The sequence below is a fragment of the Pezoporus wallicus genome, unplaced genomic scaffold (genome assembly GCF_028554395.1).
Source record: "Pezoporus wallicus isolate ANWC-B61680 ecotype Strahan unplaced genomic scaffold, APGP_CSIRO_Pwel_v1 scaffold_6446, whole genome shotgun sequence".
Classification (NCBI taxonomy): Eukaryota; Metazoa; Chordata; class Aves; order Psittaciformes; family Psittacidae; genus Pezoporus; species Pezoporus wallicus.
The window spans coordinates 2,937,410-2,965,013 of NW_026636264.1; the positions used below are offsets into that span (position 1 = coordinate 2,937,410).

Here is a 27,604-nt window from a genome sequence, read left to right on the forward strand (position 1 = left end):
CTACCCTCTCATCAGACAGCACTAGATGGTAGTGCCATGACTAGTTAATGGTGCTAGTCTTTGGGTAGTGGTGGTTGGTGTTGTCTTTCCTTACCCCTTCCCCCCCTTCGCCTTACTAGTTTTGATAGTATGTTTATGATTAAGTGGTCTTTAATCTTGCAGGTATTTGCTTGTTGCAACAGTGTGTGCTGAATACTGTAACTGCCCAGTAGTAACAATGGATAAATGTGAGGCAGTGGGGTATGAACAAGATGGCTTAAGTGTTAGCATCACTTGCAAGGTCCTTCTGTAAAGACACTTAGGGTAGGAGTAGTAATCAGGAGCATTCTAGGCAGTTTATGTGATCAGGGGTGTTACTAGAGGTTGGGTGCCTTATCTTGAAGCAAATATTGGCTCAGTTCCCAGAGTAATGTTGACATAGGCAGCCAGGTACAACAGTAAAACTGCAGGTAGACCAAGTGTGGGCTCTAAAAGGAAGTAGTATTTTCTTATGGAAATTCTCCAAAGACCTCACAAGTACTGAGTCAAACTCTTCAAGCTGTGCACATGATATAACTGCAGAGCAAAGTCCTGTGGTGTGTGCTGTGCCCATGGCTGCAATGACCTCTGTCTGTGGTCATCCTCGGGGATGATCACCCTGAAATCCAGGCTGCCTTGAATGAAAAGTCACCCAGCAGATGTCAGTGGTGCACTGCTGTATATACCAGCAGGCCTGGCTAGTGCCTAAATGTATGATAAATATCAGGGGACTTCCTTTGCCACACTTTTGTGAGCAATATAAAGGGAATATAAAGAGGGCTTAGCATTTGGAAGACTTAAAATTCATTTGTTGACTAAAGCAACTAAAATGTCAGTAAATATATTGGCAAAGGGAGACAAAGGAGAAAATTCCCTGGGAGGGAAGGCCAAAATTGAAGTAATGCATGTATTCCTTATTCCATGCTTTAAATAAACATACTGAATTAAATAAATGGCTGATGTGAAGAATTTTGTTTGGGAGGGGAAAAAATCAGTCCAGTGGTTTTGCAGGTTAAGAAATGGCGTTCTTAGTACTCAGTGTAGTGTGTAATTGCTAATGACAGAGAAGCACAAGTGACAGAATTATCATCATTGGCAGAGGAGGAAAGGCATGAAACAAGAGATGGGTGCTGCAAACTTCTGTAAGAGCTTGTGGAAGAAAAATAAAAGCTAAATTTCTTGGTCTATGTCTCTCGCATTTTTGAATCCTTCCATTAGCAATCACAGGCTGAAATTTCAGAGGACCAGGGAGGATGAGACAAATGTAGTATTACAGAGGAACATTTTCACCCTCTTTTTCAAAGAAAGAAGTAGTTCTATTGTGGTCTCTTCAAACTTGAATTTTTTTTATTTTTTAAAGGAATATACAACTTATGAGCAAGAATATGCTGAATTTGGGCAGGAACACAACTACATGTATGCTGAAGTAAAATTCTCATTCTTTGGAAGTTAATGGTAGATTTGGTAAGCCAGTTCAAGCTGAAGATCTGATGCTGAGGTGTGACTTAGCTTCTATATAGTTAATTAGGAATTGGATTGGTTTTAAATAAATTCCTGTAAATTTTCATATTTGGCTTAGATTACTGTGATCTCAGTGTCTCATTTACTGCCATTATAAAATGTTATTGCATACTTGGATGCCTAAAAATTGTCAGACAGACACACCTGAAACACTTAGTTCTCCCTTCTCTAAGAGAGCTGAAGATGATTGTCTCAGATGTGTCTCTTGACGGAGTATGCACGATGAAGCCCACTTGTTTTGTTTAAGGAATTCTAGAGGAGGAAGCGTAATATTTTTATTTGATCTGCGGACTCAATACTTGTTGACAAGGAAAAGCTCTAAATAAAAGGATGGTTTGACAAAGTTTGAGTGCGTTCTCACGCTTTGCTCAGCAGGAGTTGCTAGAAAATGAGGCAGTGTGATCTACATTCTTCTCCCTTTTAATTTAAAAAGCTGCTTGAATAATACAGAATCTTAGAATCATAGAATAGTTAGGGTTGGAAATGATCTTAAGATCATCGACTTCCAACCCCCCTGGCATGGGCAGGGACATCTCCCACTAAACTATGTCACCCAAGGCTCTGTCCAGCTTGGGTTTGAACACTGCCAGGGATGGAGCATTCACAACTTCCTTGAGCAACCCAATCCAGTGCCTCACCACCCTCACAGTAAAGAACTTCTTCCTTATATCCAATCTAAACTTCCCCTGTTTAAGTTTTAGCCCATTACCCCTTGTCCTACCACTACAGTTCCTAATGAAGAGTCCCTCCCCAGAATCCCTATAGGCCCACTTCAGATACTGGAAGGCTGCTGTGAGGTCTCCACACAGCCTTCTCTTCTCCAGGCTGAACAGCCCCAACTTTCTCAGCCTATCATGGCCCCCTTCTGGACTTGTTCCAACAGTTCCATGTCCTTCTTACGCTGAGGACAGCAGAACTGTACACAATACTCCAAGTGAGGTCTTATGAGAGTAGAGTAGAGGGGCAGGGTCGCCTCTTTCAACCTGCTGGTCACACTCCATCTGATGCAGCCCAGGATATAGTTAGCTTTCTGGGCTGCGAGTGCACACTGAAGCCGGCTCATGTTCATTTTCTCATCGACCAACACCCCCAAGTCCTTCTCCACAGGACTGCTCTGAATCTCTTCTGTGTGCAACCTGTATCTGTGTCTGGGATTGCCCCAGCACAGGTGCAGAACCTTGCTGCACTTGGCTTGCTTAAACTTCATGAGGCTGGCATCAGCCCACCTCACAAGCGTGTCAAGGTCCCTCTGGATCGTATTCTTTTCCTCCAGCGTGTCAACTGAACCACACAGCTTGGTGTCATCAGCAGACTTGCTGAGGGCGCACTCAATCCCACTGTCCATGTCAGTAACAAAGATGTTCAACAAGACCGGTCCAACACTGATCCCTTAAGGGACACCACTCATTACTGGTCTCCAGCTGGACACTGAGCTGCCATCCAGCCAGTTCTTTATCCACTGACTGGTCCATCTATCAAATTGATGTCTCTCCAATTTAGAGACAAGGATATCGTGTGGGACAGTGTTGAACACTTTGCACAAGTCCAGGTAAATGACATCAACTGCTCTACCCCTGTCCATCAGTTCCACAGAAGGCCAGCAAATGGGTCAGGCAGGATTTCCCCTTAGTGAAGCCATGCTGCCTGTCACCAAGCAACTTGTTCTTTTTCATGTGCCTTAGCATGCCTTCCAGGAGAATTTGCTCCAAGATTTTGCAAGTCACAGAGGTGAGACTGACTGGTCCGTAGTACCCTGGGTCATCCATTTTCCCTTCTTGAAAATAGGGGTTATATCTCCCTATTTCCAGTCATCAGGAACTTCAACTGACTGCCATGATTTTTCAAATATGACAGACAATGGCTTAGCAACTTCATTTGCCAGCTCCTTCAGGACCCGCAGATGGATTTCATCAGGTCCCATGGACTTGTGCACATTCAGGTTCTTAAGATGGTCTTTAACCAGATCCTCTCCTACAGTGGGCCTAAGGTCTTCATTCTCACAGTCCCTGCCTCTGCCTTCCAAGACTTGGGTGGTGCGGTCAGAGCCTTTGCCAGTGAAGACTGAAGCACAGAAGTCATTAAAAACCTCAGCCTTCTCCAAATCCCATGTAGCTAGTTCTCCTGATAGCTTCCGGAAGGGGCCCATGTTGTCCCCAGTCTGTCTTTTATTTGCTACATACCCGTAGAATCCCTTCCTGTTCTTTCACATCCCTTGCCAAATTTAATTGTAACTGGGTCTTAGCTTTCTTAACTGGTCTCTGGCTTCCTGGACAACATCATTGTATCCTTCCCAGGCCGCCTGTCCTTGTCCTTGCTTCCACCTTTTATAAGCCTCTTTTTTTCCCTCTGAGTTTCCTCAGCAGCTCCTTATCCATCCAAGGAGGTCTCCTGGTCCTCCTGCTACACTTCCTTCTAGTTGGGATGCAACACTCCTGAGCTTGCAGCAGGTGATTCTTGAATATCAACCAACAGTCTTGGGCCCCCCTGCCCTCTAGGGCTATATCCCATGGAACCTTCCTAAGCAGGTTCCTGAAGAGGCCAGAGTCTGCTCTCTTGAAGTCCAGGGCAGTGAGCTTGCTGCACACTCTTCTCACTGTCCTGAGGAGGTCCTGAACTCGACCATCTCATGATCACTACAGCTGAGGCTGCCCTGGAGTATCACATTTCCAACCAGACCCTCCCTGTTGGTGAGCACGAGGTCAAGCATGGTACCTCTCCTTGTTGGCTCCTCTATTATTTGCAAGAGCAAGTTGTCTTCCACACAATTGAGGAACCTCCTGGATTGCTTGTCCCAGGCTGTACCATCCCTCCAATAGATATCAGGGTGGTTGAAGTCCCCCATGAGGACAAGGCCTGCAAGAATGAGGCTGCTCCTATCTATCGAGCGCTTCATCCATATAGTCCTCTTGATCAGGCAGTCTGTAACAGATCCCCACAATAATGTCCCCCATTGCTGTTCTCCCTTTGACCCTGACCCACAAATTCTCTGTTAACTGATCACCGGTCCCCAGAGTTCCATACTCTCCAGCCTGTTACTGACAAATAGCAAGTCCCCCTCCCCATCTGCCAGGCTTGTCTTTCCTAAAGAGGAAACCTTCCGTTCCAACACTTCAGTCACAGGAGCCATCCCACCATATTTCTGTGATACCAATTATATCATATCCCTGTAGACATGCACACATCTCTAATTCCTCGTTTATTCCCCATACTATGGGCATTTGTATAGAGGCATCTGAGCTGAGCTCCAGGTGAAGCTGACTCATTGGCTGGAGCAGCTGAAATAGCTCTGCATCACTCCAAGCATTTATTATAGGTGCTGGCAACTGACTGGAATGATGTCCCCCTCCCCCAACACATCTAGTTTAAAGCCTTCTTGACCAGTCTGGCAAGCCTCCTACCAAAACAGCTCCTCCACCTCCACCAGTCTCCAGTAAACCTGGCCTCCCAAATAGAGTCCCATGTTCTAAATACCCAAACCCATGATGGCAGCACCACTGTTATAACCATTTATTAACTTGCCAAATCTGTCTAGGCTTTTTAAGGTACTCCCCTTTATCCTGGAGAATTGATGAAAAGATTGTCTGAGCTCCAGAGCCCCTAATCATCTCTCCCAGGGCTCTGTAGTCCTTAATGTTCTCTGAGCTACTGTTATCTGTATCGCTAGCACCCACATGGATCAATAGAAGTGGGTAATAGTCAGTGGGACTTACTAAGCCACGCAGCCTCTCAGCAACATCCCTGATCCAAGCTCCTGTTAGGCAACACACCTCCCTTGAGACTGGGTCAGGCCAACAGGTGCCTCTGTGCCTTTTAAAGTAGAGTCCCCTACTACTATGTCTACTACGACTACTATGGCTGCTTTTTACTGGTGGCACCACTAGTGATCCTCTTTACTGGTGCATGAGCTGGCTGTTCGTATGGTGAGGTGTGTGTTTCCTCCTTAGCCCCCTGCAGAACTGCAAAGCCCCTTGCTTTTAATTATCCTCTTCCTCCTTTTTTTTTTTTTTTCCTGTTACTACTTCCCAGCTTCCCGGGTTAATGCCCTTCTTTCCTCCATGAGCTACAATGGCCGCTTGTGGCCCCTGCACAGTTTGGGCCTGGAGCAAGCAGTGCTGCTTCCTCTCAGCTTCCCTGACACCTTTCAGCCTATTGACAGCGTCCCGCAGCTCAGCCCCTGCTGCAGGAGGACCTCCACCAGGGAGCACCGAGTGCAGCCCTGCCCATTGTGCACCCTCCCCTCACCAGACCAGTGCAGGCACTCTCTACACCCCGAGCTCTGCGCTGCAGCCTCCCCTCTCATCGGCTCTGTCTGGTGCCGACGCTGCCACCGCCGGTACCTCCCGGACCGGGCCCTGGTCACCTTGGGAGCGCCCGCCTGCCCGCGCAAAGTGCCGTGGCCCCTCCACGCCCTGACTGCCGTGACTCGCCCTGTTCCTTCGCTCCCTGGGGCGGTTTTTTACCCGCTCATGGCAGGTGCCGTCCCTCCTGGCACCGCCCCCTGCGAGTCCCCGCTCGCCTCTGCGGAGCTGCCGGCTCCTGGGCAAGGCCTGGGGAGTCCTTGAGGCTCCCTCGGTGGCTCTCGCCGCTTTGAATTGAGGCTCCTGAACGCTGAGCTTCCCCCCGCTCCGGGGTTGAAGGCGTCATCTCTGCAGCTGCTCACCTCAGGAATTGATAAATATAGATGAAAACTCATACAATTTCATAAAGGGACTGAGAACTGGGCTCCAGTTGCTCCCTGCCTGGTGTGTTCAGGATTGCTGGTGGCTGCAGCCCTGTCATTGACAAGGGGTGAGGAAATGCTGCCCCAGGCTGTAAGTGTTGGAGTTTGACTGGAGAAGCGGTATGGGGCTGATGTTATCCTGACCCTGGGACTGACATTATCCTGACCCTCTGGCTGGCTGCCTGTCCTGCTTCAGAAGGACTAAGGAAGGTGTCTGGCTGCTGTAGATGGTGACAAACATGGGTTCCAGCCTCCTAGGTACAAAAATTGATCCAGTGTTACTGCCTGGGTACGTGGAGGGGCCTGGGTGGATGTGGCTGGTAATGGAGATCATCTGGGCCTCTGTAAATCACACATATTGTTCTGTAAAGCCCCTAATGAAGACTCTTGTGTGTGCCACAGTCACTTAAGAAACGTATATATGATGGTTCACAGGCTGTTTTTGTATTCAGTGATTTCTGTGGTACAAAATACAGTTTCCAGACTGTACAGCTTCTCCGTTTCCTACAGCTTGGCCACCTGCCAATTGTGGCAGGTTCAATTTATTTATCACATAAAAAGGCATCCAGAAATAGCCAACACTTCAGAACTAGGTTGTTAGGGAGAAGAAAGGATTATTTAATTTTTCTCCTGCTGTTAATCATTAGCTCAATTTCCTCCTCCTCTCTTCAGGATGAACAATTTTTGCTGAATAATAACCAAAGGCTCAGAGGAATTCTGGCTTGAGGTAACTGACAGAATTAACTATGATAATGGCTACATTGAATAGTTTTAGGTTGATTGTGATCTAACAGTTTAATCCCACTTCAGTTTCTATGGAAATTACTCCTCTAGGTGACTTTTAACAGTTTTGAAAATAGCTTGCTTGCTCTGGACGTTGGAGGATTTCAAACTGTAGAGACTTTGAGAAGGTGGCATGTCCACCCCAGCAATGGTGTGTACTTGAACATTCGTTTCGAGCTTTGGCCACTCTATTTAGTAACTACCTGAAATTTTTGACACTTGCTCTGTAGTCAATACCCATATAGTGGTATGGATTTCTTAGGAAGGACTTTTGGATGTATGGAATGTATTTCTTTCTGTACAGTCAGACAGTGTTCCTGCAGCAAGGCTTCATAATGAAAGAAACCTGTTTGTAAAACTAGATGAGGTATATTAAAGGGACCTCTCTTGGCATTAAATATGAGTAGAAAAATTCTTGCTGATCTTTCACCAGTGAAAACAAGTTTGAGGTGGTGACAGGCATGGTCTAGGAGTAGATCTTAGAGCTGCCTGTGCTTGAACAGAGCAAAGAAAAATGACTGAAATTAACATTTATATTTTTGAGATTAAATATATGCAGTGTCAAATAGTATAGTATTACTGATTTTTTAAGAAGCTTTTTAAAAAATTAACGGTGGTTTAACAATGATCAAGTACTTAAATGTGTGTTTGTTTTTGCCAGCAAACAAATGAAAGACCTGGAAGAGTCAGGATTCCTGAAAGGATCTTTGAGTGTGGAGCAGCAGTTGGCTCTCATTAGCGTCTGTACAGACCTGAAGGCAGCAGTAGAGGGTGCTACTTTCATTCAGGTAAGCCAAGGTTTGACAACTCCTGGCAGTTTAGAAAGATGATCAAGAGCTGTGCTGTTGTGTAGTAGTGGGCAGTGGAGAGTTTAACATCCTGACCCCACAAGGGTAGTTGTGCTTGTTAAAGTTCTTTCGAACCCAGTATTTTGACATGAGAGTTCATGCCACTTTCCTACTGGAGTCAGTGCAAGTTTCTTCTGGGTTATGTTAGAAGAGGCTGGCAGCTAAACTGAGAGAGAATTGCTGACCTCCATGCGTAACAAAGACTGCACCTGTTAGAAAGATGAAAGTGAGGGGGAGGTAAGCAGGACATTGCTGGGGATTGATTATCTCTTAGGGAGCAGCACACACCCTAGTGCTGGGACTAAAATGTGTTTCTTTATCTCCAGGTTGGGAAGGCAGGGAGCATGGCTGAGCTCAGGGGTGACTTCTGCTCTGAACGTAACGGAGCAGTATAGGCAAAAGCAGTTATCTCGGCGTTTTAGAGTATTAAAAACAGGTTTGATGTATAGGGCTGGAATCTGTGCTGCTAAGTAAAATTAGGACAGGGCATAAGCTGAATTGGTGGACGTGATAGTCTATGGCTGCTTAACCATTAGTATGATCACTGGAATGTGCATAGTTCAGGGAATAGGTGAATCAGGGACCATGTCTGGGATAAGGTATGAATGAATTTGCATTAGGCTTGGCATCTTCTACTTTGTGTGGTCCCCCACATATTGTACCATTGACTGTCTATATGTGTATATGTGCTGCATGCAAGAATTTACAATTTATACTGTTTCGAGCTGTAATTCTCACAGTCTGCTTAGCAGCAATGCATCCCTAATAACAAATAGAACTAGAAGAGGACAGTTTTCCAGAGTTTTACTTCCTCCCCAAGTTGAAGTGGAGCAAGAGGGAGTGAGAGACAGTGGAAAACCTCACAGAGGAGTCAAGGTGTGAATGCACTATAGACTTTTACAGTGGTATACTATTTTGTGTTCGTTTTCTCCAGATCATGACACTATCTACAGTTATCCTATATCTTACTGTTTCATTAGTAATGAGCTCAGAGCTTGTCAGTTCATGTAATTGTTTTCACAGAGGTATCGCCTATCTCTACTGAGATTAATCTGCAAATTCCTTGTCTAGTCACTCAGTCCTGTAAAATCCTTCTGCAAATGTTTGCAGTTGTAGTGATGATGACCAGCTTAATTTTACGAGCTAACTTTCAGGTCAGTTATGAATGGATATAATAAAGAGCATACATGTCTACAAAACTACACTGGTCAGCGTTCTCCACTGCCTAAGAACCGACTGTTCTTCCTACCTTGTGCTTACTATCTCTTTCCCAGTTACTGTCTGTGAAAGGACCTTTTATCTCACATGTGACCAGTTGACTTCCTTGAAAGCTTTTATTATTTTTTTGCTGCAAGATTTCTGGGTATTCACACCAACTGCATCAGCTACGTGACTCCTGTGTCTGTGCTTGCCGCTTCCTTGAGAGAATTCTATTAGGTCTGAGTCAGGACTTCCATCTGAGAAGTTGCTTTGATTCTTCCTCATTTAACTCATTGAGTGCTACCCTTTTCCCTTAACTTGCTTGATAGACATAAGGCTTACAGATTCATTGTTGAGATCTTTCCTGAAGTTGAGTTACGGTTGCCACTCTTCTGCACTTTGGTACCAAAATAGTGTACATTAAATTTTGCTTCAAGTATGTAGTTTCTTGTCATTGTTAATGTGTTTGATATTTCAGCCGTATCAAAGCATGTTTCAGTACCTTGGTCCTTATCCTACTCTCCTCTGTTCTGTAAATTCTTCAGCTTCTTCCAATTTGAGATAGACCCTGGGAGCCCCAAGACCAAGGCTTCAGTTTTCTGCAAGGATTAGAAGGCAAAACAGATCAGTTGAAAAAAAATCACTGCTCAGTGGGTATTTTCGAGTTCCAGATCCTTCTGTACATTGATCTTCTCTTGTTCCTATGCATTCTTGTCCAAGAAGGGGGAAATTTTAATTTTTATTACTCCTCCTGTAAATTGCAGGAAGGGGTGGGGGTGTCTGTGTGTGTGCCACCACCTTTGTTTTGTCTTATTTTGACAGATTAACAATCCTACATCACAGCATTCATTTGGGTATCATATCAACTTTGTGAAGGCTGCCTTCTTGCTTCCAGAAGACTCTCTTACTTCTGCCAATCCTACATCGCAGCATTCATTTGGGTATCATATCAACTTTGTGAAGGCTGCCTTCTTGCTTCCAGAAGACTCTCTTACTTCTGCCAGTTTTCTTTTGCTCTTTCAAGTGTTTCTTACTACCTGGTATGTCTATATGGTGTCTTTACTTTGTATGCTACCTGTAAGGATCTGATCCTTCTAACTACCAACTTTGCATCTCCTTATCATCCTCACTTTTTATTTTTCTATCCTCTTTTGAAGCTGAGCACAGCTGCAATGGAATTATTGGTTCTTGTTGCTCTAACAGACATACTGAATTTTAGTATGCTATTGTTCCCATTAGCCACTTCAGCAGTAAGTTTTTTTTAATAAGACCTTGCATGCTACTTCAGATTAAATCAGGGACTGCATCCTCTCCTGCCTTTCTCCATCAGCTGATCAATGAAACAGACATCGAGCAAATGTTTCAGAATCAAAGTAATTTTGAGTTGGAAGAAATCATTTGGTCCAACCCATTGCAGGACTATTTGTGCAGCTGAGCCTTGAATATTTCTCAAGTATAAATGCTCTGGTCTCTTTGGGTAACTTGTTACAATGTTTGATTACCCTCATTGTGCGACTTCTTACCCAGTATCTAATTGGAATTTCCCTTACTGCATCTTGAGTCTCTTGCCTTTCGTCCTATCAGCATGGACCTCTGAGGAGAATCTTTGTGTTCCCTTCAGGTATTGAAGGCAGCAGTATTGTGTTGATGGCCTCTGAATAGCAACAGTCTACCTGGGGTAACTCAAGCTTTCTGATACTACTTTATGTTCCCTTAGCCCTTTTGATATCTCAACATGTAGTTGTTTAGTATAGAAATAAAAATAAACTCAATAGCTGCAGTAGTTGTGCTCGGGTAACAAATACTTGTGAAACACTGGTGGTGGTCATCATATCAGCTCATCAGATTCAAACCACATCAAATTTTGGTTTGATACAAAGTGTTATCAAATATACAATGTAAATAGGCAAGTTACTTGAACTAGTCTTTTCCACCCTCTTCTCAAGAGAAAATGAAAGAATCTTAATTCTTAGGCTCACAGCATTATTTAAGCAATGAATATACTACTTTGTGGCTAAAGTGTGTTAAACTTCAGAAACATTGCCTAGTGCAGCTTTGAACCTGGAAGGACAAAATCGACTAATTGTCATTTATGAGGGCAAGTGTTCTGATGTTTAGTTGCTTAAAAAATGAAACATCAGTTGCATTCCTCTTAGTTGAATATAGAGGACTTTGTTTTCTTGCTGAAGGATACAGCCTACTGATTAACTTGTTAAAGACTCCTATGAGAACTGCACTTCGTTACCCTGGATTTCAGTTTGTTAAACCGTAACTTCTCTTCAAATTTGGCATATGTAGAGTAAATCTATTTCAAGCTGTAAAAATTTCCTTCATATTTGCTCTCCTTGAATGAATTTTGTGAACAGTTGCCTTCTATGTCATTCTCATGGGACATAATATAGAACAAATGAGATGAAGTAGTAAAAAGTGAAACTTGTTAAATTACATTGGTGAAGATATAAAAGTGAAAAAGATGTGAGAAATAAGTAGAAGCATTGAGTAAGGGGAAAATTTGTAACAGTAATGTCAAGAACCTTTAAAAAAAGGTACACCTTGGTGCATATTCCTTCTCCTGAGCATTTTTATGAAGTAACTTGTCTTGATTAGTGCTTTGCATCAACTTCAGAAGGAAATTGATCTGGGTTTTTTTTTTACTATAAAACTGAGTATTTGCCCAGTTTCACTTCTCAGAGCTTTTTTATGCTACTTAGAAGTGCATAACCTATAGCATTTAGTTGAACATGCACTGCAAACTTCTTGCATCATTATAAGCTTTAATTCTGAAACAACTTTTCTGTTAGCTGAAAACTCCACAAAGACACATGGCATCAAATTAATAGATGCATTTGTATTTTAATGTCCCTGGCATGGGAATATTGTGGATGAGATAAATGTTTCTTAATACTGTGTTCTTAACTTTCCTCCATAAATATATGATGATTTTTGTCTTGTGTCTATATGTAACTACTGAGTACTAAACTCAGTAGTACTCCTTTCACTATTAAAAATATATTTGAGTGGTTGTGTGTCTAGTTCCTGAAGAATATAAACTGAATAGAAATCAGTCCAGTACTTGTATGGCATCTTGGCACAATGCTAGTAAAATGAAAACATATATTTTTAAATGTTTTGCTTTGGAACAAGTTACTAAAAGAATAATAATGTTTACTATCTCTCAGAGGATAAGATGACTAACTGTTGGTAAAATCTTACTCTTGACACTTGAGCTGCCATGTACCTTGGTGAGTGCAAGGCCTGGCTGGGCTGGTTGAAGCTGGCTGCAGAGGGTAGCTGAGGGGTGATCTCTGAACCCGTCAGTCATAATGTAGCGTGGGACAAAGCAGGCTGACAAGGGCATGAAATTAAGTTTGTAACTTACACCTTGTGGTCTTGAGGTGTTTACAGTTTTGCCTCAGAACAGTATCTTCCCATGGTGGTGCCTCAGAAGGGGAGCCCAGGATTGACTTGGAAGCCTTGACAATAGGTGTCTCCTGTTATGAAAATTTGTCTGTGTCTGGTACCAGTTTCTACCCCTAGCTTTCATCTTACTTTCCTGATGGCTTTCAGAAACGTTTTTACTACTGGGAATGAGGGAATATCTGCCGACAGCAGTGGGTGAAGATGTCTTCAGCTGCCCTGAGCTCATAGATTCTGGTTTGGAAGCTTGCATTAATGACATACCTCTGTAAATACGAAGCTGCTGGAAGGCAGAGTGTGCAAGCATTGCAGTAACATGGCTTCTTCTGGACTGGTCACTGGTCAGCTCCAGGCACTGGACAAACATGGGTCTATTTGCTTTCAACTGGGTAAATATAACCTTAGGACTGGTATTTTCCTCCTTGTCTTAAAAACTGACCTGAGGCACCAGAAGTAATGTTTTGGCTTCTGAAGGAGCTCGTTTTAAGCATGTGACCTGACTTGCCGTTTTTGCAGAGGTTTTGAGAAAAATCTTTTCCTGGTTTTAGGGTTTGAAATAGTCTGATCACAAAGATTTACTGTAAAAAAACTTTACCAAGTCAGGGTTTAAGTTGAACTGAAAGATGATGTTTGGGTAAACAGCTTTCCACTGTTGCTGCTGTGGTGCTGCTGCTGAATGGTCTTTTGTTTTTCCAAACTTTCTAACATTCACTTCGCATCTATCCTGTGCATAAAGCAGCTGGTGGTGGTACCATTATAGACTTGAATATGGTGTTGATCCCTGTTACAGGACGTCATCACTGCCATAATTACCATCCTGCCCAGCAGTTAATCTTGCTTCAGGCTCTCTTTCAGTGTTCCTTTCTAGGCTGTATTCTATTCCCATTGCCTTTCCTAGATCACTTACCCTATTTTTCAGGATCAATGGAATTACAGTAGAAGAAAACAAAAGATCTGATCCTTTGAGAAAGGATGTTGGGAGGTGAATGTCAGTCAACCTATCTGAGATCTTGTTGCCCTTCCCTAAGGGAACAGAACAGATCATCATCCCTTCTGTAGCAGCGTGACCAGCTTGTCTGTCTTTTGAAAGTTTTGTAAGGCACATGAAAATCATGGAAAGAGATGGATCTCTTCATGGCATGATACTGATACTAGATGAAGTAAAAGTTACCTTCATTTCCTGTGTGTGTTTTAAAAAAAAGAAACAAAACCCTACACAATCCTCCCAAAGACTTTCAAATCTGCAAGTTTGATTTGTAGAAAATGTACTTCATTAGTACTTCATTAAATCCTGTTTTGTATTTTGTACTAATGGTTGAACACACACTTGTGATTCAGTCATTTAGACTGAGCAGTATAAAATGGCAGTAACTTGATATTTTTATTGCTTCAGTTCCTTAACAGGGTATGTTTCTGAACTATAGGGAAGTAAAAAATATTTCTATGTAAATGCTGTATTTCACCTCACCAAAGTGTTATTTACTTGTACAGTATCATGTGGTAGACAATCTTTCATGTCACTCAAGAGGTAGGATTTAAGAAGCATCAGATTTCACACTGGTATTTGCTCATAAATTCAAGACAACCAAGAAGTTAATGCCTTATATTTGAAGCCCTACTCTTTTTTAATTAGGTTAGTCTGGAAGTACTGTTGGAAGTAACTTACTTATCTACTGTCCTTTAGTTGATGATTTTGAATTCTATTAAAGCTCTTGTGAATATGAACTTAGCACTGTTCTAAAAGCCAGGCATTTACAGATTTGCTGCAAGACACTTTTAAAACTGTATTTTGAATGGAAATACAAACAAGTTAAAATCCCATGAATCAGAGGTGAACTGGTATGGGTGGTGTTGTCTCTGTTCCATCACTCCGCACCCCATGTCTGTCTGTTGTTGCGTTACCCCCCATGCCTCTAGTCCTGTGCTCCTCACTGGATCAGCACGTAAGAAAACCTCACCTTTATCAGAGTGTTCCTCTTTACCTTTGCTGCCCTACATGCTAGAGTTATTCAAAATCAGGCTGGAAGGGACTTCAGAGGTTACTTGGTCCAACCCCTGCCCCAAGGAAAGATCAGTCATACCTAGACAATTGTCTGTCAGAAATAGGTTAACCTGTTCCTAAAATCCTTATGTGATGTAATTCCTGCTTTCCTGTGTTAAGCATTTTACTTCCATGTGTACCTACTCTTTAGAAAGCCTGTACCTTTCTACCTTTTTGTGTCAAACAATGATAATGGTGCCCTGTCATTATTATCCGATTTCCACTCTGCTTTTCAGTTAAGGGAGCTCCTGTCCTTACCCTGCTTTCTTACCCTTGGCCTACAGGATAGTTCTTGTTCAGGTTCAAAATAAAGTCTTCAAAACAAGCTACACAGCCTTGGCAGTGGGCTAACTACAGTTGGTTTACATCCAAGGAATCTTTTTTTTGCCAAACATATTTTTGTTACAGAGCTGGTATTTGGACATATGCATGAAACCATCTTGAAGTTGTGTAGTCGCCTATGTGGAATGATTATCTGTAGGGGGTAGAGGGGCAAACAACCTGATGCGCTTCCTTTCCCTTGTGTATATCCCATATGGTTTGTGTTTCTGCATCACCTCCAAGTGTTTCAGGGTTAAATCTCACTTAACCTCATGTCCCTGCTGTAGTGCCCCTGCTGTGGTGCTCCCCCTGCTTTCCCTGTGACCGTAGCTGCTGGGGGCTCCAGTACTAGTCATGCTGTAACATGACTATTATCAGAGTCTGTGCTGTTTGGTTGTTTCTATGTTTGGGGTTTTTTTTTTTTTCTTTTAATCTTCCTCATTTTAACTGATCAAAATGCTGACACCGCACTGAAAGGTGTGCAATAGCCTGGGGACTTCTTCAGTAACAGCTGTGTGTACATGCCTGTGCTGCATCCCAAAACCCTACAGCAATGTGAAAGAGTGTGTATGTCTCATGCCCACTGCTGTCCCTGCCTTTACACTCAGATGACATTAACATCATTTTCTAAAAGGAATCTGAAGTAAATGTGTTTTCCCACCATTATTCTTGCTGTTTGAAATGATGCATTTTTATTTGGCACTTTGTCTTCATGTATATCCTGGTATACTGGTATATATATATATATCATCCATCTTTAAAGTGTCTCACAATAAGCATCTAAAACTACTTCACCATTTTGAGAGGGGACTGTGATGGAAAAGTCCAAAATACATGCACTCAACTATTTGCATTTGAAATACGTAATAATTTTGAATTTTGGTGAAATTACGAAACTTATACAATGCATAACACATTTTAGATAGTTGAGCTAAATCATAATGGTTAACAAAAAATTGTTCTGATATTAAAAATACCATTTTGTTTCTTTGCTTGTTTCACTAGCTGAACTCACAGACTCTTCAGTCAAAATGTCACATTTTTTAGTTGCAGGGGATATGGTTCCCAGGGTTCATGTGTGTGACCCTTGTTTACTGCGTAGAATGCACATCAGTGTCTGACATGGAATACAAAAGAAATAAACTCTGGTTTCCTTAATAAAAGGTGCATCTTAGGTCCTCAAGAACAGAAATACAGACCTCAGACTTGCAGAAGACCAAACTAGCATGTCCATACAAAAGCCTAAATAGAAATAATAATTAGCAGTGAAATATGAACAATAGTAGTGAACATTGTTAGTAGTATTTTGCTTAAATTGCAATTTGACTTAATGGATGCTATAAAATGGTGGTAATGACAGAAACACAGCCGTCTATGCATCATCCGTAAGTGGAGCAAATAGGTGCAGTCTTGCTTTGGTAACTTCAGTAAGCTCAACTTTGCCAGTAGTATTGGGAGGAACAGAATTGGTTGTAAAATTGCAGGGTTTAATTTGTAGAGAGATCATTTTAGCATCTGTACTTCTTCGAAGTCAGCTAGGTTTTTGCAAGAATCTTACTATTATTTGGATGTGGTAACATTATGCAGAATAGTTGTACTTGACTGTACAGTCTCTAGCTATGGTAATAGTGCTTTGAAATGTAGGCTTCAGGTAGTTAAATTTCCAAGTTTCCTTTTCAGGTATTTTTAGTCTGTCTTTCTATAGATAATCTGAATGTTTTTTAAAATCCACAGGTCCCTGCTTTATAAACATCTGTATTAATAAGGCTTTGTTTTAGAAATAAGACATTCTAATGTGACTTGATAGATTGAAAATAAAACAGTTCTGCCTGAAGTATTTTCTGGGAAGTTTTTCCTAGTGGAGTATAACTACAGAAGATATTGAAAGTATTTGTATACAAGGATTAGGCACCAAAACTTTTAGAAAAGCTGCTTTTCTGAGATTCAGAACTCTTTGTCTCTTAACCCTGTGAAGATCTTTATATTCCAACAAAAAGCAGGACATAATGTGGTTCCAGTTGCAGGAGAGCTGACAGTCTGGGTCCATCTTGTGAGATAGTTTGGTGCTCTGAAAGCTGCTGCTATATCCTCATTCTACAACAGGGGAATTGCTGTCACTTGACTCTGGGAGCTGTTCTACAGAAGCACCCCCAAAATTGCAGCTAAGCCATGCTTTGTTTCACCTTCCAGTACTAATAAATTTGCAGCCTTGGTGCTGATTCCTGTTGCTATTGTAAGGAGAAGGTGTTTTGCAAGATGGTGTTTTGGGTATTGTTTTCCTAGGTGGTACAGGTGAGTTACTGCCTTGGCATACCTGAACATGGATGGGAAAAACCTGGGTAGATGTCAGCATTTAAACATAGGTAAATGAAGTTGTGCATTTAGGTGAGTGTGGACACATGTGGGAGCACAGATGGCAAATAGAATAGTGGGAATGGTCTGTGCAAAAACACAGGAACACTGTATTTAAACAGATGAAACTCCCCAGATTTGCATGTACTGGTATTCATGGGGTTGTGTCATATGAGTGCAGCTTTTTAATTAGGGGCAACTAGACCTCAGTTGCCTTGTCTGGGTATCAGTGTTGTCCTTTAGGGAGAGAGTCTAGTACATGTTTATCTTTGTGTAGTTCTTTGAGAGTTCATAGGTTGGTCAAGTAGCTGACATGCATTCTCCGAATGTTTCTTGAATAGTGTAATGCCTATTACCTTTAAGCCTTTAAGTCAGTACAACTCACCCAGAAAGTGGGTTTTAAAAATTAACAGCTATCATATTCTGATCAGGCTGTTAAAAAAGATGTCTAATAAAGTTTAAATTGGAAATCCCATTAGCAGCAACCTTGTTCAGGTGCTTAGGCCTTGGTACAAAAGTGTACTGTTCACTGCAAATAAGAAGTATGATCTTCTTTACAAAAAGGGCACAGAAATATAGTGTGTCACTTAAAATGCGTAGGGGTGTATGCCAGCCTTTTTGCACTGATTCTTTGAGAGAGACTGTGGTAGCTTTAAAACCGTATCTTATCTGCTTACTGTTTGATCTTCTCTTTCTCAGGGTAAACAGAATAGCTTCAGACTGCTCCAGGCTCCATGACTGACAGCAAGTGAGGTTCCTGTGTAATGGATTGTTTAGAGCTTAATTTCCCCCCTGTTCTTCAGGGAGTTGGTGTCTCTGGGAAAATAATTGCATGCTTGAGGACAGAAACTTTATTGCACTGGTCCAACAACCTGAATACAATTGTGACACTATATGAGAAAGTAAAAGCAAATGGCCTATTCAGAAGCCTTACGTAACCGTTGCAGGTTTGAGTTTCCACGAGGTTTGAGTTTGCCTTTTTGATTATCATCTGATGTGAGAGGAGGCTTAGAGTTTCAAGTTCACAAACCTATTCAGAGCAACTCTTTTATTAGTTTGAATACTATCTGCAGCGTTCTCTTCATCTTTGGCTTTACTGAAAGAAACTTTTTAAACTTAACCAACAAGCAGGGATCCTGGAATTATAAGCACAGTATCATTTTGTTTTGATAAGGCTGTCTCTAACTTTGGGCTCCATCTGGAGTTCTTAAATGACCCTGTATATCTCTGCATCATAGAACTTTTAGTAATGTTCCATGCAACTTGCTTATTTTTTAAGACTTCAAATTACTTTTAACCCATTTACTGGTTAAAAACTCCTGCTCTGGGCATTCCTACCACAAAGTCTGAAGCTGCAGGTATTAAATACAAATTCTTGGATTGTATTAAATATATAAGCTTTCTCCCTGTCCTCATGTGCTGTTCAGCATAACAGGAAGGACAAAATGAAGTACTGACAGGTGGGAGAAGGTTAGAGTTCAAAAGAGCAGGTATTTTCTGTGTGTTTTATGGGCAAAGCTGAGGTTTTACAAATTTGGATGCGTTTGGATTTTCTTAAACCCTTCAAAAAAACCCAAGAAACATGCTGGCTGTATTCCCCGTTTTTTATCTCATAGACTGAAGTCTTTCCTGTTGATTGTGGGATTCACTGTGGTTACTCTCCCATGTCCTTGTTCCCAGACTGGTGGATTTCTGCATGTTCTCCTTCAGGTAGCAATAGGGGATAACCTTGAAATTCTGGTGACTGTAGATCATGGCTCTTGGTTCATACATGTGGAATTTCATACAGTACTGCAGAGCTGGACATGCTCAGTAACTTTGTGAGAAGTTCTGGTAGTGGGCATTATACTTCAGAAATCTTTCCCAGTGTTCAAATGAATGGAGGTATTCAAGCTTTTTAAGCATGAGGGCCACTGAGGGTTGTTTCAGAGCAGGTTCCAGAACTGTGCCTTGGAATCTCTTGCCATAGTTCTGGAGGTTGTAAGTTTGTTTTCTTTTGAGATATACTTATTAACTTCCATCTTGTCCGAGAGAGAGCACTGACTTCTATTGTGAAATTCTCCTAAAAAAGAAAAAATGGAGACCAGGTCTTATTCCTTCATACTGTGTTATCTCTGTGTGTGAGTAAAAGTCTGTATTTTAGACAAAGCAGAATGATTTGTTTTGTGTTAAATCTCCTGTGGTGTGTGATGGTGCATTTTCTGCTATAGTGAACTCTTGGGCTTTCCATTTCTTTGTATGTGGGAAATTATTTTTGTGTGGTGGCTCACAGGTATATCTAGGCCAGTTAAAATAGGTGGTTTATGCTGAATTCCTAGGTGTCATGATGGGACCAGTGAAGTCTGGAATACATGGAAAAATACTACTAAACTAGAAAACCTCTAATACTTATTTTTGTTTTTATTCCAGGAATGTACTCCGGAAAACTTGGAACTGAAAAAGAAGATTTTCAGTCAGTTAGATCTTATTGTCAGTGACAATGCTATTTTGAGCAGTTCAACCTCTTGTCTCTTACCCAGCAAATTATTCACTGGCCTTAAACATGTTAAGCAGTGTATTGTGTCACATCCTGTAAGTATGATGTCATGTTTTAGTTTTGTAGTAGTAGTACAGGTGTTTAGCTAAACTGCATCCCAAACTCTTCCAAGCAGACCGAGAGATGTAAAAGGATATTTGGAGTGCTTGTCTGCCATCATTTGTTTTCAGACACTTGACTTTTCAGAGGAGCTTTAGTTTGGTCATTCATTGAGCAGCAGCATTTTCTAAATTGAGAGGGTGTATGCATGATTCATATTGTTGGCTCAAGATAAGTTCTGTGTAAGCTGTTGTGATCATATTATTGTGTGTTACTCCATTAACTGGCTCCCAAAATTTAGGAATTCTGCGTTTTGAAGCAAACCTATAAATTCTTTATCCTTGTGGCATCATTAGTCTTTTCTGGTATCCTTTTTCAACTGCTGTTAGGGAACAGTGAGGGCCCAGACAGTGAACTGCATGTGCTTGTTAGGTAATGTCAACAGAAGATGGAAGCTTTTGACTCTGGTTTCTTCAGACTTCCAATGCAAAAGCAGTATACCAGAAGAGGAAAAGCAAGTGGATGAAATGGAGCAAATTGTACTTGGAGCTGAATTTGCGTGCTTTGTGACCAGCTTGGCCAGGGCACTGATGCAAAATTGGCATGACTAGAGGTGGCAGCAGAACCTCAAAATGCTGAAGGGCACTTGTGAGCCTTTGTAGAGGTCTACATGGGTCTGCCAGACAGCAGTTTTATCAGGTGTCTTCTCCATATGGAAAAGCGTTTTGTCTTGGTCAGTGGGATTCTTACTGTTTCTGTTTTCCACTACTCAATAGCTAATGAATTTTTTAGCCTAATGTTAGCCTGTTGTTTGACAGATCACTTAAGAGAACTGTTGTTATGAAGGCTGGCAGTATCTGAAGAAAGGTACTGCTCTGCTGTCTGCAATATGGTAACTACATGTTGTATGTCCAGGGCATCCTTCAGGGTGTAAAGTAAATGTCAGTTCCAGTGCCATGCTGAAGAGTGGCAGTGTGAATATAAAACTACAGTGCTACTTTACTGTAATGTCTCTACAGCTACCTGTAGCCTAACACTGCAGTGTCAAAGCATTTGGTCAGTCCCTTTCTGACACCTCTCCACCACCACCTATGGGCCTTGGGGTGACTGGGAAGCAAAAGGAACAAAAGGATGGTTGCTTTCTGTATAATTAGTTGTCAACTCATTTTAATAAAAATAATAATAAAAAATCAAACGTGAAAGTATGCACCTGTGCTTAGGTTTAGCCTTTTTCCAGTCTAAAATTCAGTAGCTCCTTATCTCGTTATTTCCAGGGTTGTAACTTTCTGTAGTGTGAGAGAAGAGATAATGTCTCTTAGAGATTTCTGTATTAAGTAACTATAGCTATGATTTTTTTTTAACCCATTCCTGGGCTTCCGCCTACTGTCTGACTGTCAGTCTTTGAGTTTCTTACTCTTTCTTACTGTTTTCCCAAGTTGGTCTGTACCGGTTTACTTTGAGCTGCAGTCTTTATAGGAGCTGCTTCTGAAACCAGGTTGTGTCAGATCTGGAAAGGTAGCGAGTCCCTGTGTAAACATTTTCTAGATTGCTGTTGTAAGGATATATGTATTTTTCTGAAGCATAGTCAGAGTGCATTAAAATGTGTAATTGTTCTGAAATTACTTTGCAATCCAGCTGAGACTATTTTCTTAGTAATCTTAGCTTCACTCAAAGGGCAGTGTACTCTTTCAGGGGCCTTTCTGCATCTGTTATGTCAGGAAACATGCTTGCTTTTTAGTAATTGTTGGCTTTTGGTGTTTTTTGGTGTTTTTTGGTGTTTTTTTGGTGGTTTTTGGTGGTTTTTGTTTTAACCATGGCCTTACTAACATCTTGAACGTTACAGTAGGAGAGTAGTGGCTGTAGGAAGCAAGCAGCTCTGGAAGACCCTAAAAACAAGAAGCGTGGAATTTTATGTACCAGAAAAATTAAAAGCTAAAGTTGTAAAACCTGTAGCACAGGTAAGCATATTGAGGAGAGATTAAATGAAATGATCAAAAGGCAGAAGGAGCTCATCTCTTTGCTTAACATAGCAGTAAGTTCAGAAATTAGAAAAAATAAATGAAACCCATAGCACAGCTGTCAGATAGAAATGCACAGGCTACTTGTAGGTACAGCTGTTCTCTTCAGGCACTTTCAGGCAGTGTAGAGGCCTTCTGCAGAGAGGTTTGTTTCTCATGTACAGTGTGTGCCTGCTAGGTCACACAACTAGCAATATGGAGCTGGATGAGACTGTGTGTCACTGAGGGAAGTCCCTTGCTGTACAGGAAACCATTTAATCAAATCACCTTAAAAATGTATTAAGCTGTATCTGTTAGATTATTTCTTTTTAGCTGTGCTACTTCTGCTCAAAGTTGTTTGTGTCTCCTAATTTTTGTTCCAGTCCTACTAACAGTCAACTAAATAATTTTATGTTTATTGTCAGCTTTTGTGTGGCTTAATTCTTTCTCTGTATTTACTTTGTCATATCCTTTCTTAGCTTTCATTTTGTTACTCTAAGTAAGGTAAGCTCTTCTGCTCCCTGAAGAAGAGCTTCTCATTTTTAGAGACCTTCCTGCATCCCCAATTTCACCCACATTTTACCACTCCTAGTTTTTACCAACATCTGTTACCTCACTCCTAAAATATTGTCTTCCAGAGTCTCCTCCGTGTGTTCAACAACACACCCGTATATTCCCTGTGCCAAGTTTGTGAAATAGAATATTTCAATAAGACCACTGTCAACGCTAATCTTGGAAGAAATTTATAATAGCCTCAGTGTCTCTCAGCAATTAACTTGTCCCGGTCCTGTTTGGAACCTGTGATATACTTAAGGGTTAGAAAAGGCTTACGAGAATGTCTTGGAGCTTGCAGTGTTTTGGATCTTGCTAAATTGCCTGGCACCACACCTGCAGCGATGTCCATCATGCCATTCTCAGATTTGGTGGTGGCACTGTCCGAGAGTCTGATGTGAGAAAGGTTATGTTGGAACACAAGGCACTTTAAAGAGAATGAAGTATGTTACATCAGTAGTTAGAGCAAATGTAACCTACATCGGGTTATGCACTGGTCAGACCTTACAGTAAAGGGAACCATGTAAGTACTGAAATGAAAGGACACCAGAGAGAAAAGACTGCTTCCTCGTTGCTGTGACTAAATCCTGTACTTGCATTTACATGAGCACAGTTAAGAGCAGTTAACTGTATGGAAGCATGGTGAATGAATCCGTACTTAATTACCATCCTTTAAATGTCAGGGTTATTTATGGTAGCGATTTATGATATGTTAGCTCCTTTTATTGCATGGAAACTAGACCAAGACCTGAGTTTAACACCTTAAAAATATGGCTGAAGTACTGCTGCTTTTGCAAAGAGCATGCAGGCAGTGTTACTGCCCAAAACACTATGAACTGAGAACTCTTAGCTGTTTCTGGTATATTTTTTAGAATTTTTTGTTTATTGCTTCAAAAATACGTTACACAAAGGTCTTGACTTGATGAGAAATTACATTTAGGGAATAAAAGTAGTACAGTGTTTGAAGATAACCTGTAATTTTTTTCAAAGTATGGGGGTTTTATGCAATATCAGTTACTGTTTAGCATATACTTACAGGCTTGGGCTAGTAACAGCTTATCTATTAAGTATTGCGTCTTACACATGGTGTTTAGCAGCAATAACTTTATTCTAAAGTTTCTGAATATCTGAGAGGAAATGCCTTGCTTCATTTGGAAAGATAGGTGATGCCCATATGTCTTAAAACAACAAACAGCCTGAAACAACATGAAAAAACATGAGTTGTCTTAACTCACATATAAAATCTTCTAATAGTGTAGCTCCATGAACTTTGCTGGGGTTAAACAGAGTTAGATTTAATGCAAGATATTTTTTTATTATTATTAATTTGAATTACTACACCAGCTTTTATTGGATTGGTGAAGTCTTTCAGGGTCTGAAGATAAGGCTGTGTTCAATGGAAAATACCCATGCTAGTAGCAAGCTATAAAAGTGCTTTTTATTAGCTTTCTGTTAATTTCTTGATAGTTGACATTCTTCTTTTGTGATTTTTCTTGAGGTAAATCCACCTTATTATGTGCCGTTGGTTGAAATTGTTCCTCATCCAGAAACAGATCCTTCTACTACAGAGAGAACATATGCCCTGATGAAGAAGATTGGTCAATCTCCTGTCAAACTGAACAGAGAAATTGAAGGGTTTGCTCTGAATCGGCTCCAGTATGCAGTGATAAGTGAAGCCTGGAGACTTGTGGGTGTATGTATATTTTTTTTTCCCATTTCTACAGACACACACTGCCAGTGTTATAGTTGTGACAAGTGAGATTGTATGTTTATAATTCCTATAAGTTTGTATCATCTTTGTTAAACTGTCCCTTATGAACACAAAATATATATTAACATGCAAATTAAAACCAGGAAGAAGTGATATCCATTACAAATAGCAGTGACTGACAAAACCAGAGTGCTATAATAACTATCTTTTATCCAGCTTTCTTCTCAGAATACTGTCATTTTCAGAACAATCAAAGAAAAATGTTAAAAGCACATAAATCAAAATACTGATTTTTCTTTTTTCTAGGTTGTCTCATCATATCCTGTTAGTCTCTGAATGTTCATGGCCTACTCTACAGTCATTATGAAAATAATGTTTTAAAATGATTTTTTCTTTAGCCTTTCGGTAGTTGCACTCAGAAGTTCAACAGCTGTTTGATACTTGCAGTGAAGATAGATTTCTCCTCCTGCCCTAGCTGAGAATTATTTGTGTGTGCCACTTCAGCTTTTCCCACAGTTACCTGTTCTGTGCTGCAGAGTCTGATCTTTCATCAGGAAGAGCTGAATTATGAGTCAGTTGCTATTCTGCCGAGAAGAGATTCAACTGGGCTTGAGTGGGGCTTACTTTTTTTTGTCACAGAGAGTGTTTTCATTTTTCAAGCTGTTTGAACAGCCAGGCACACAAGTATTGGTAAAGATCTTAAAACTAAGGTACTACTAACATACGATAAAAAAAGCAACTTTTATTTTCAAAGCAGTATCTGAACATAGTTGCTGAACTGATTTCGCTTGCCTGTCAGCTTCCAGTAGCAACACAATGCAACAATATAAAGGAGGTGGTAAATAATAACTGTAGAATCATAGAGTAGTGTGAGTTGGAAAGAACTTAAAAGCATCATCTAGTTCCAAGCCTCTGCCATAGGCAGAGGCGCCTTCAACTGGATGAGGTTGCTAAAAGCCCCATCCAGCCTGACCTTGAACACTTCCAGGAATGAGGCAGCCACAGCTCCTCTGGGCAGCTGGCTCCAGTGTCTCATCACCCTCACAGTAAATAATTTTTTCCCAATATCTAATCTAAATCTGCTCTTCCATCTTAAAGCCATTTAAAGCTCCCCTGTCCTATCGCTGTATTCCACTGAGGAAAAAGTCCCTCTCCAGCTTTCTTGTAGACCCCCTTTAGGTACCGAAAGCTTCTCTAAGCTCTCTCCAGAGCCTTCTCTTCTCCAGGCTGAACAAGACCAGCTTTCTCAGTCTGTCTTTATGGTCTCCAGCCCTCTGGTCATCTTCATAGCCTTCTCTGGACTCCCCCCAACAGGTCCATGTCCCTCTTGTCTTGGGGCCCAGAGATGAACACAGTACTCTAAGTGGAGCATCACCAGAGTGGAATAGAGGGGAAGAATCAGCTCCCTTGACCTACTGGTCACGCTTCTTCTGTTGCAACTCAGCATAAGGTTGGATTTCTGGGCTGCAGGCACACACTGCCGGCTTATGTTGAGCTTGTCAGCAACCAACACTCTTAAGTGTTTCTCCTCAGGGCTGCTCTCAGTAAGTAAACCAGTGTTGTTAGGCAGGAACTGAACATCTACTGGACATGTTTCTTTAAATAATAATAAAAAAAATTGTTATTAAGAAAGTTAATACGAATTCTTAAGTAAACCATAGAAAAACCCCTTCAGAATGCTGTAGACACAAGATAGAAAGGATAGTAACCTCCAGATTACTTTTGAAACAGTAATAGCACTGATGAAAAAAAAAAAAAGATTTTTTTGATAGTAATAATGTGAACAAGGAAGGTAAGTTCATGAGGAAAAAGCTGTCTGAACTGCAGCGTTCACTATTAAGGAGGTTCCCACACTGTAACCTTTCCTTGAAAGGAAGTGATCTGTCAAAGAAGTAGAATAAGTCATGCTAAGAACAAGGTTTTTGGAGGAGGAAAAAGTAAATTAGTAATGGCAGAAGGATAATGGTGGAGGAGAAATTGAACTTTTCTGAAAATCCCCAAACAAATATGAAGTTGATGAAAGACTGAATTAAGCACTGTTTTTACACACCAACTAGTATAATACTGCAGAAATGGAAATTAGCTTTTATACCTTAGTTCTTTTAAAATTGTTCAAAGAGTAATTGGGAAACTGTGGACCAGTAGGTCTGATAATATGTAGGCATGTTAATACGACATCTTTAGTCAGCACAGGTATCCAGGGAAATAATGGTTCAGAAATCTAGTAGGATTCTTTCATGTCTCTGAACTGAATTGTGGAAGTTGCTGTTACAGAAACAATAGATGCTAAAAATACGAACAGGTTCAGGGAACATTTAGACACATTCATGTCAGAAGACCACCATGTGGAAGTGACCTCTAGCTGTCCAGGTCTCAAAGACTATGTCCTGGGTTCAGCAGTAGCAGTCATGTTTTTTTCCTTTGTGTTAACTGGTGCAGTGCTGTGTTTTGACTTCTAGTTTGAGAACAGCGTTGGTGAAGCCGATGTTGTCGGTTGTTGCTAAGTGATGTTTACCCTGACCAAGGACTCTGTGAGGCTCATGCTCTGCCAGGGAGGAGGGGAAGCTGTGAGGAAGCAGAGACGGGGCGCCTGACCCGGGCTAGCCGGGGAGGTATTCCATACCACAGCACGTCATGCCCGGGGTGGGGGGTAACTGGGAGTTACCCGGAAGGACAGGAGCTTCCGGGTGGAACTCGTTTTCTTGGCCGGTGGTATCGTATTCTCTTCCCTTGTTATTTTCCCTTATCATTGTTTTAGCTGATAGTAGCGGTGGTGATTTGTTGCTGGACTGTTCTTGTCTCAACCCGTAGGAGTTGCACTCTCTCGATCCTCCTCCCCGTTCCTCCGGGAGCGGGGAAGGGGAGAGCCCCGGTGCGGGGGGGGGGGAGACGGACACGGACCTTGATTGTTGTCAGCTCGGCACCACTCACTGGGAGTGAGTGAACAAGTTACCTGACTGGGTTTAAACCACGACAGTTCTTTTTGGCGCCCAACGTGGGGCACGAGGGGTTGAGATAAGAACAGATCTGACTGGATTGATAGTCACTCGTCACAATGCTGATTTACTGGCTCTCAAGTATACTTTGGGAGGTATATGATGGAGGTGCTTAGCAATTACACATCTTTTTTCTCCTTCTCAGGTGCTCAACCTGTGAAGGAGACATCCTTTTACCCTCCTAGTCGTCCCCCCAGACCATTTACATTTGAGAGTTTTGAATTTTTTAAATGGCCTTTTAATGCTGTTGAGACTTGTTTACTGATGGTGATGGGAATCACCATGCTAACACGCATACAGAGTGTGTTTTGCCCACTACTGATTTCAAGAGTTAAGCAGATTCAGGTTTGGGTCTTGTCTGGGGTCAAAAGATGATGTAGGAGGACCGAGAGATTTTCCCAGAGGCTGGACAGCCATGAGTGGCAGGGTGTGTGGGATAGTATGGGCAAGTATCTAGGTCAGTGGGCCCCTCCAGTATTTTGGAATTTCACTACCGAACAACTGCAAAATCCAGAAGAATTAGTAAAACACTTAAATGAGGTGTGTGGTCAT

The 27,604-nt window shown here is 41.5% G+C and overlaps 1 protein-coding gene across 4 annotated transcripts in view; it reads left to right on the forward strand.

Moving 5' to 3' along the window:
• The window catches only part of CRYL1 (crystallin lambda 1), a 66,680-nt gene that overhangs the window by 10,595 nt on the left and 28,481 nt on the right, over positions 1 to 27,604 (forward strand). For all 4 annotated transcript variants that reach the window (XM_057399658.1, XM_057399657.1, XM_057399659.1 and 1 more), the window contains 3 exons: positions 7,704 to 7,830; positions 19,631 to 19,792; positions 23,844 to 24,038. In XM_057399658.1, coding sequence (XP_057255641.1) covers positions 7,704 to 7,830; positions 19,631 to 19,792; positions 23,844 to 24,038 — 484 coding nt within the window. The remainder of the gene's footprint in view (positions 1 to 7,703; positions 7,831 to 19,630; positions 19,793 to 23,843; positions 24,039 to 27,604) is intronic.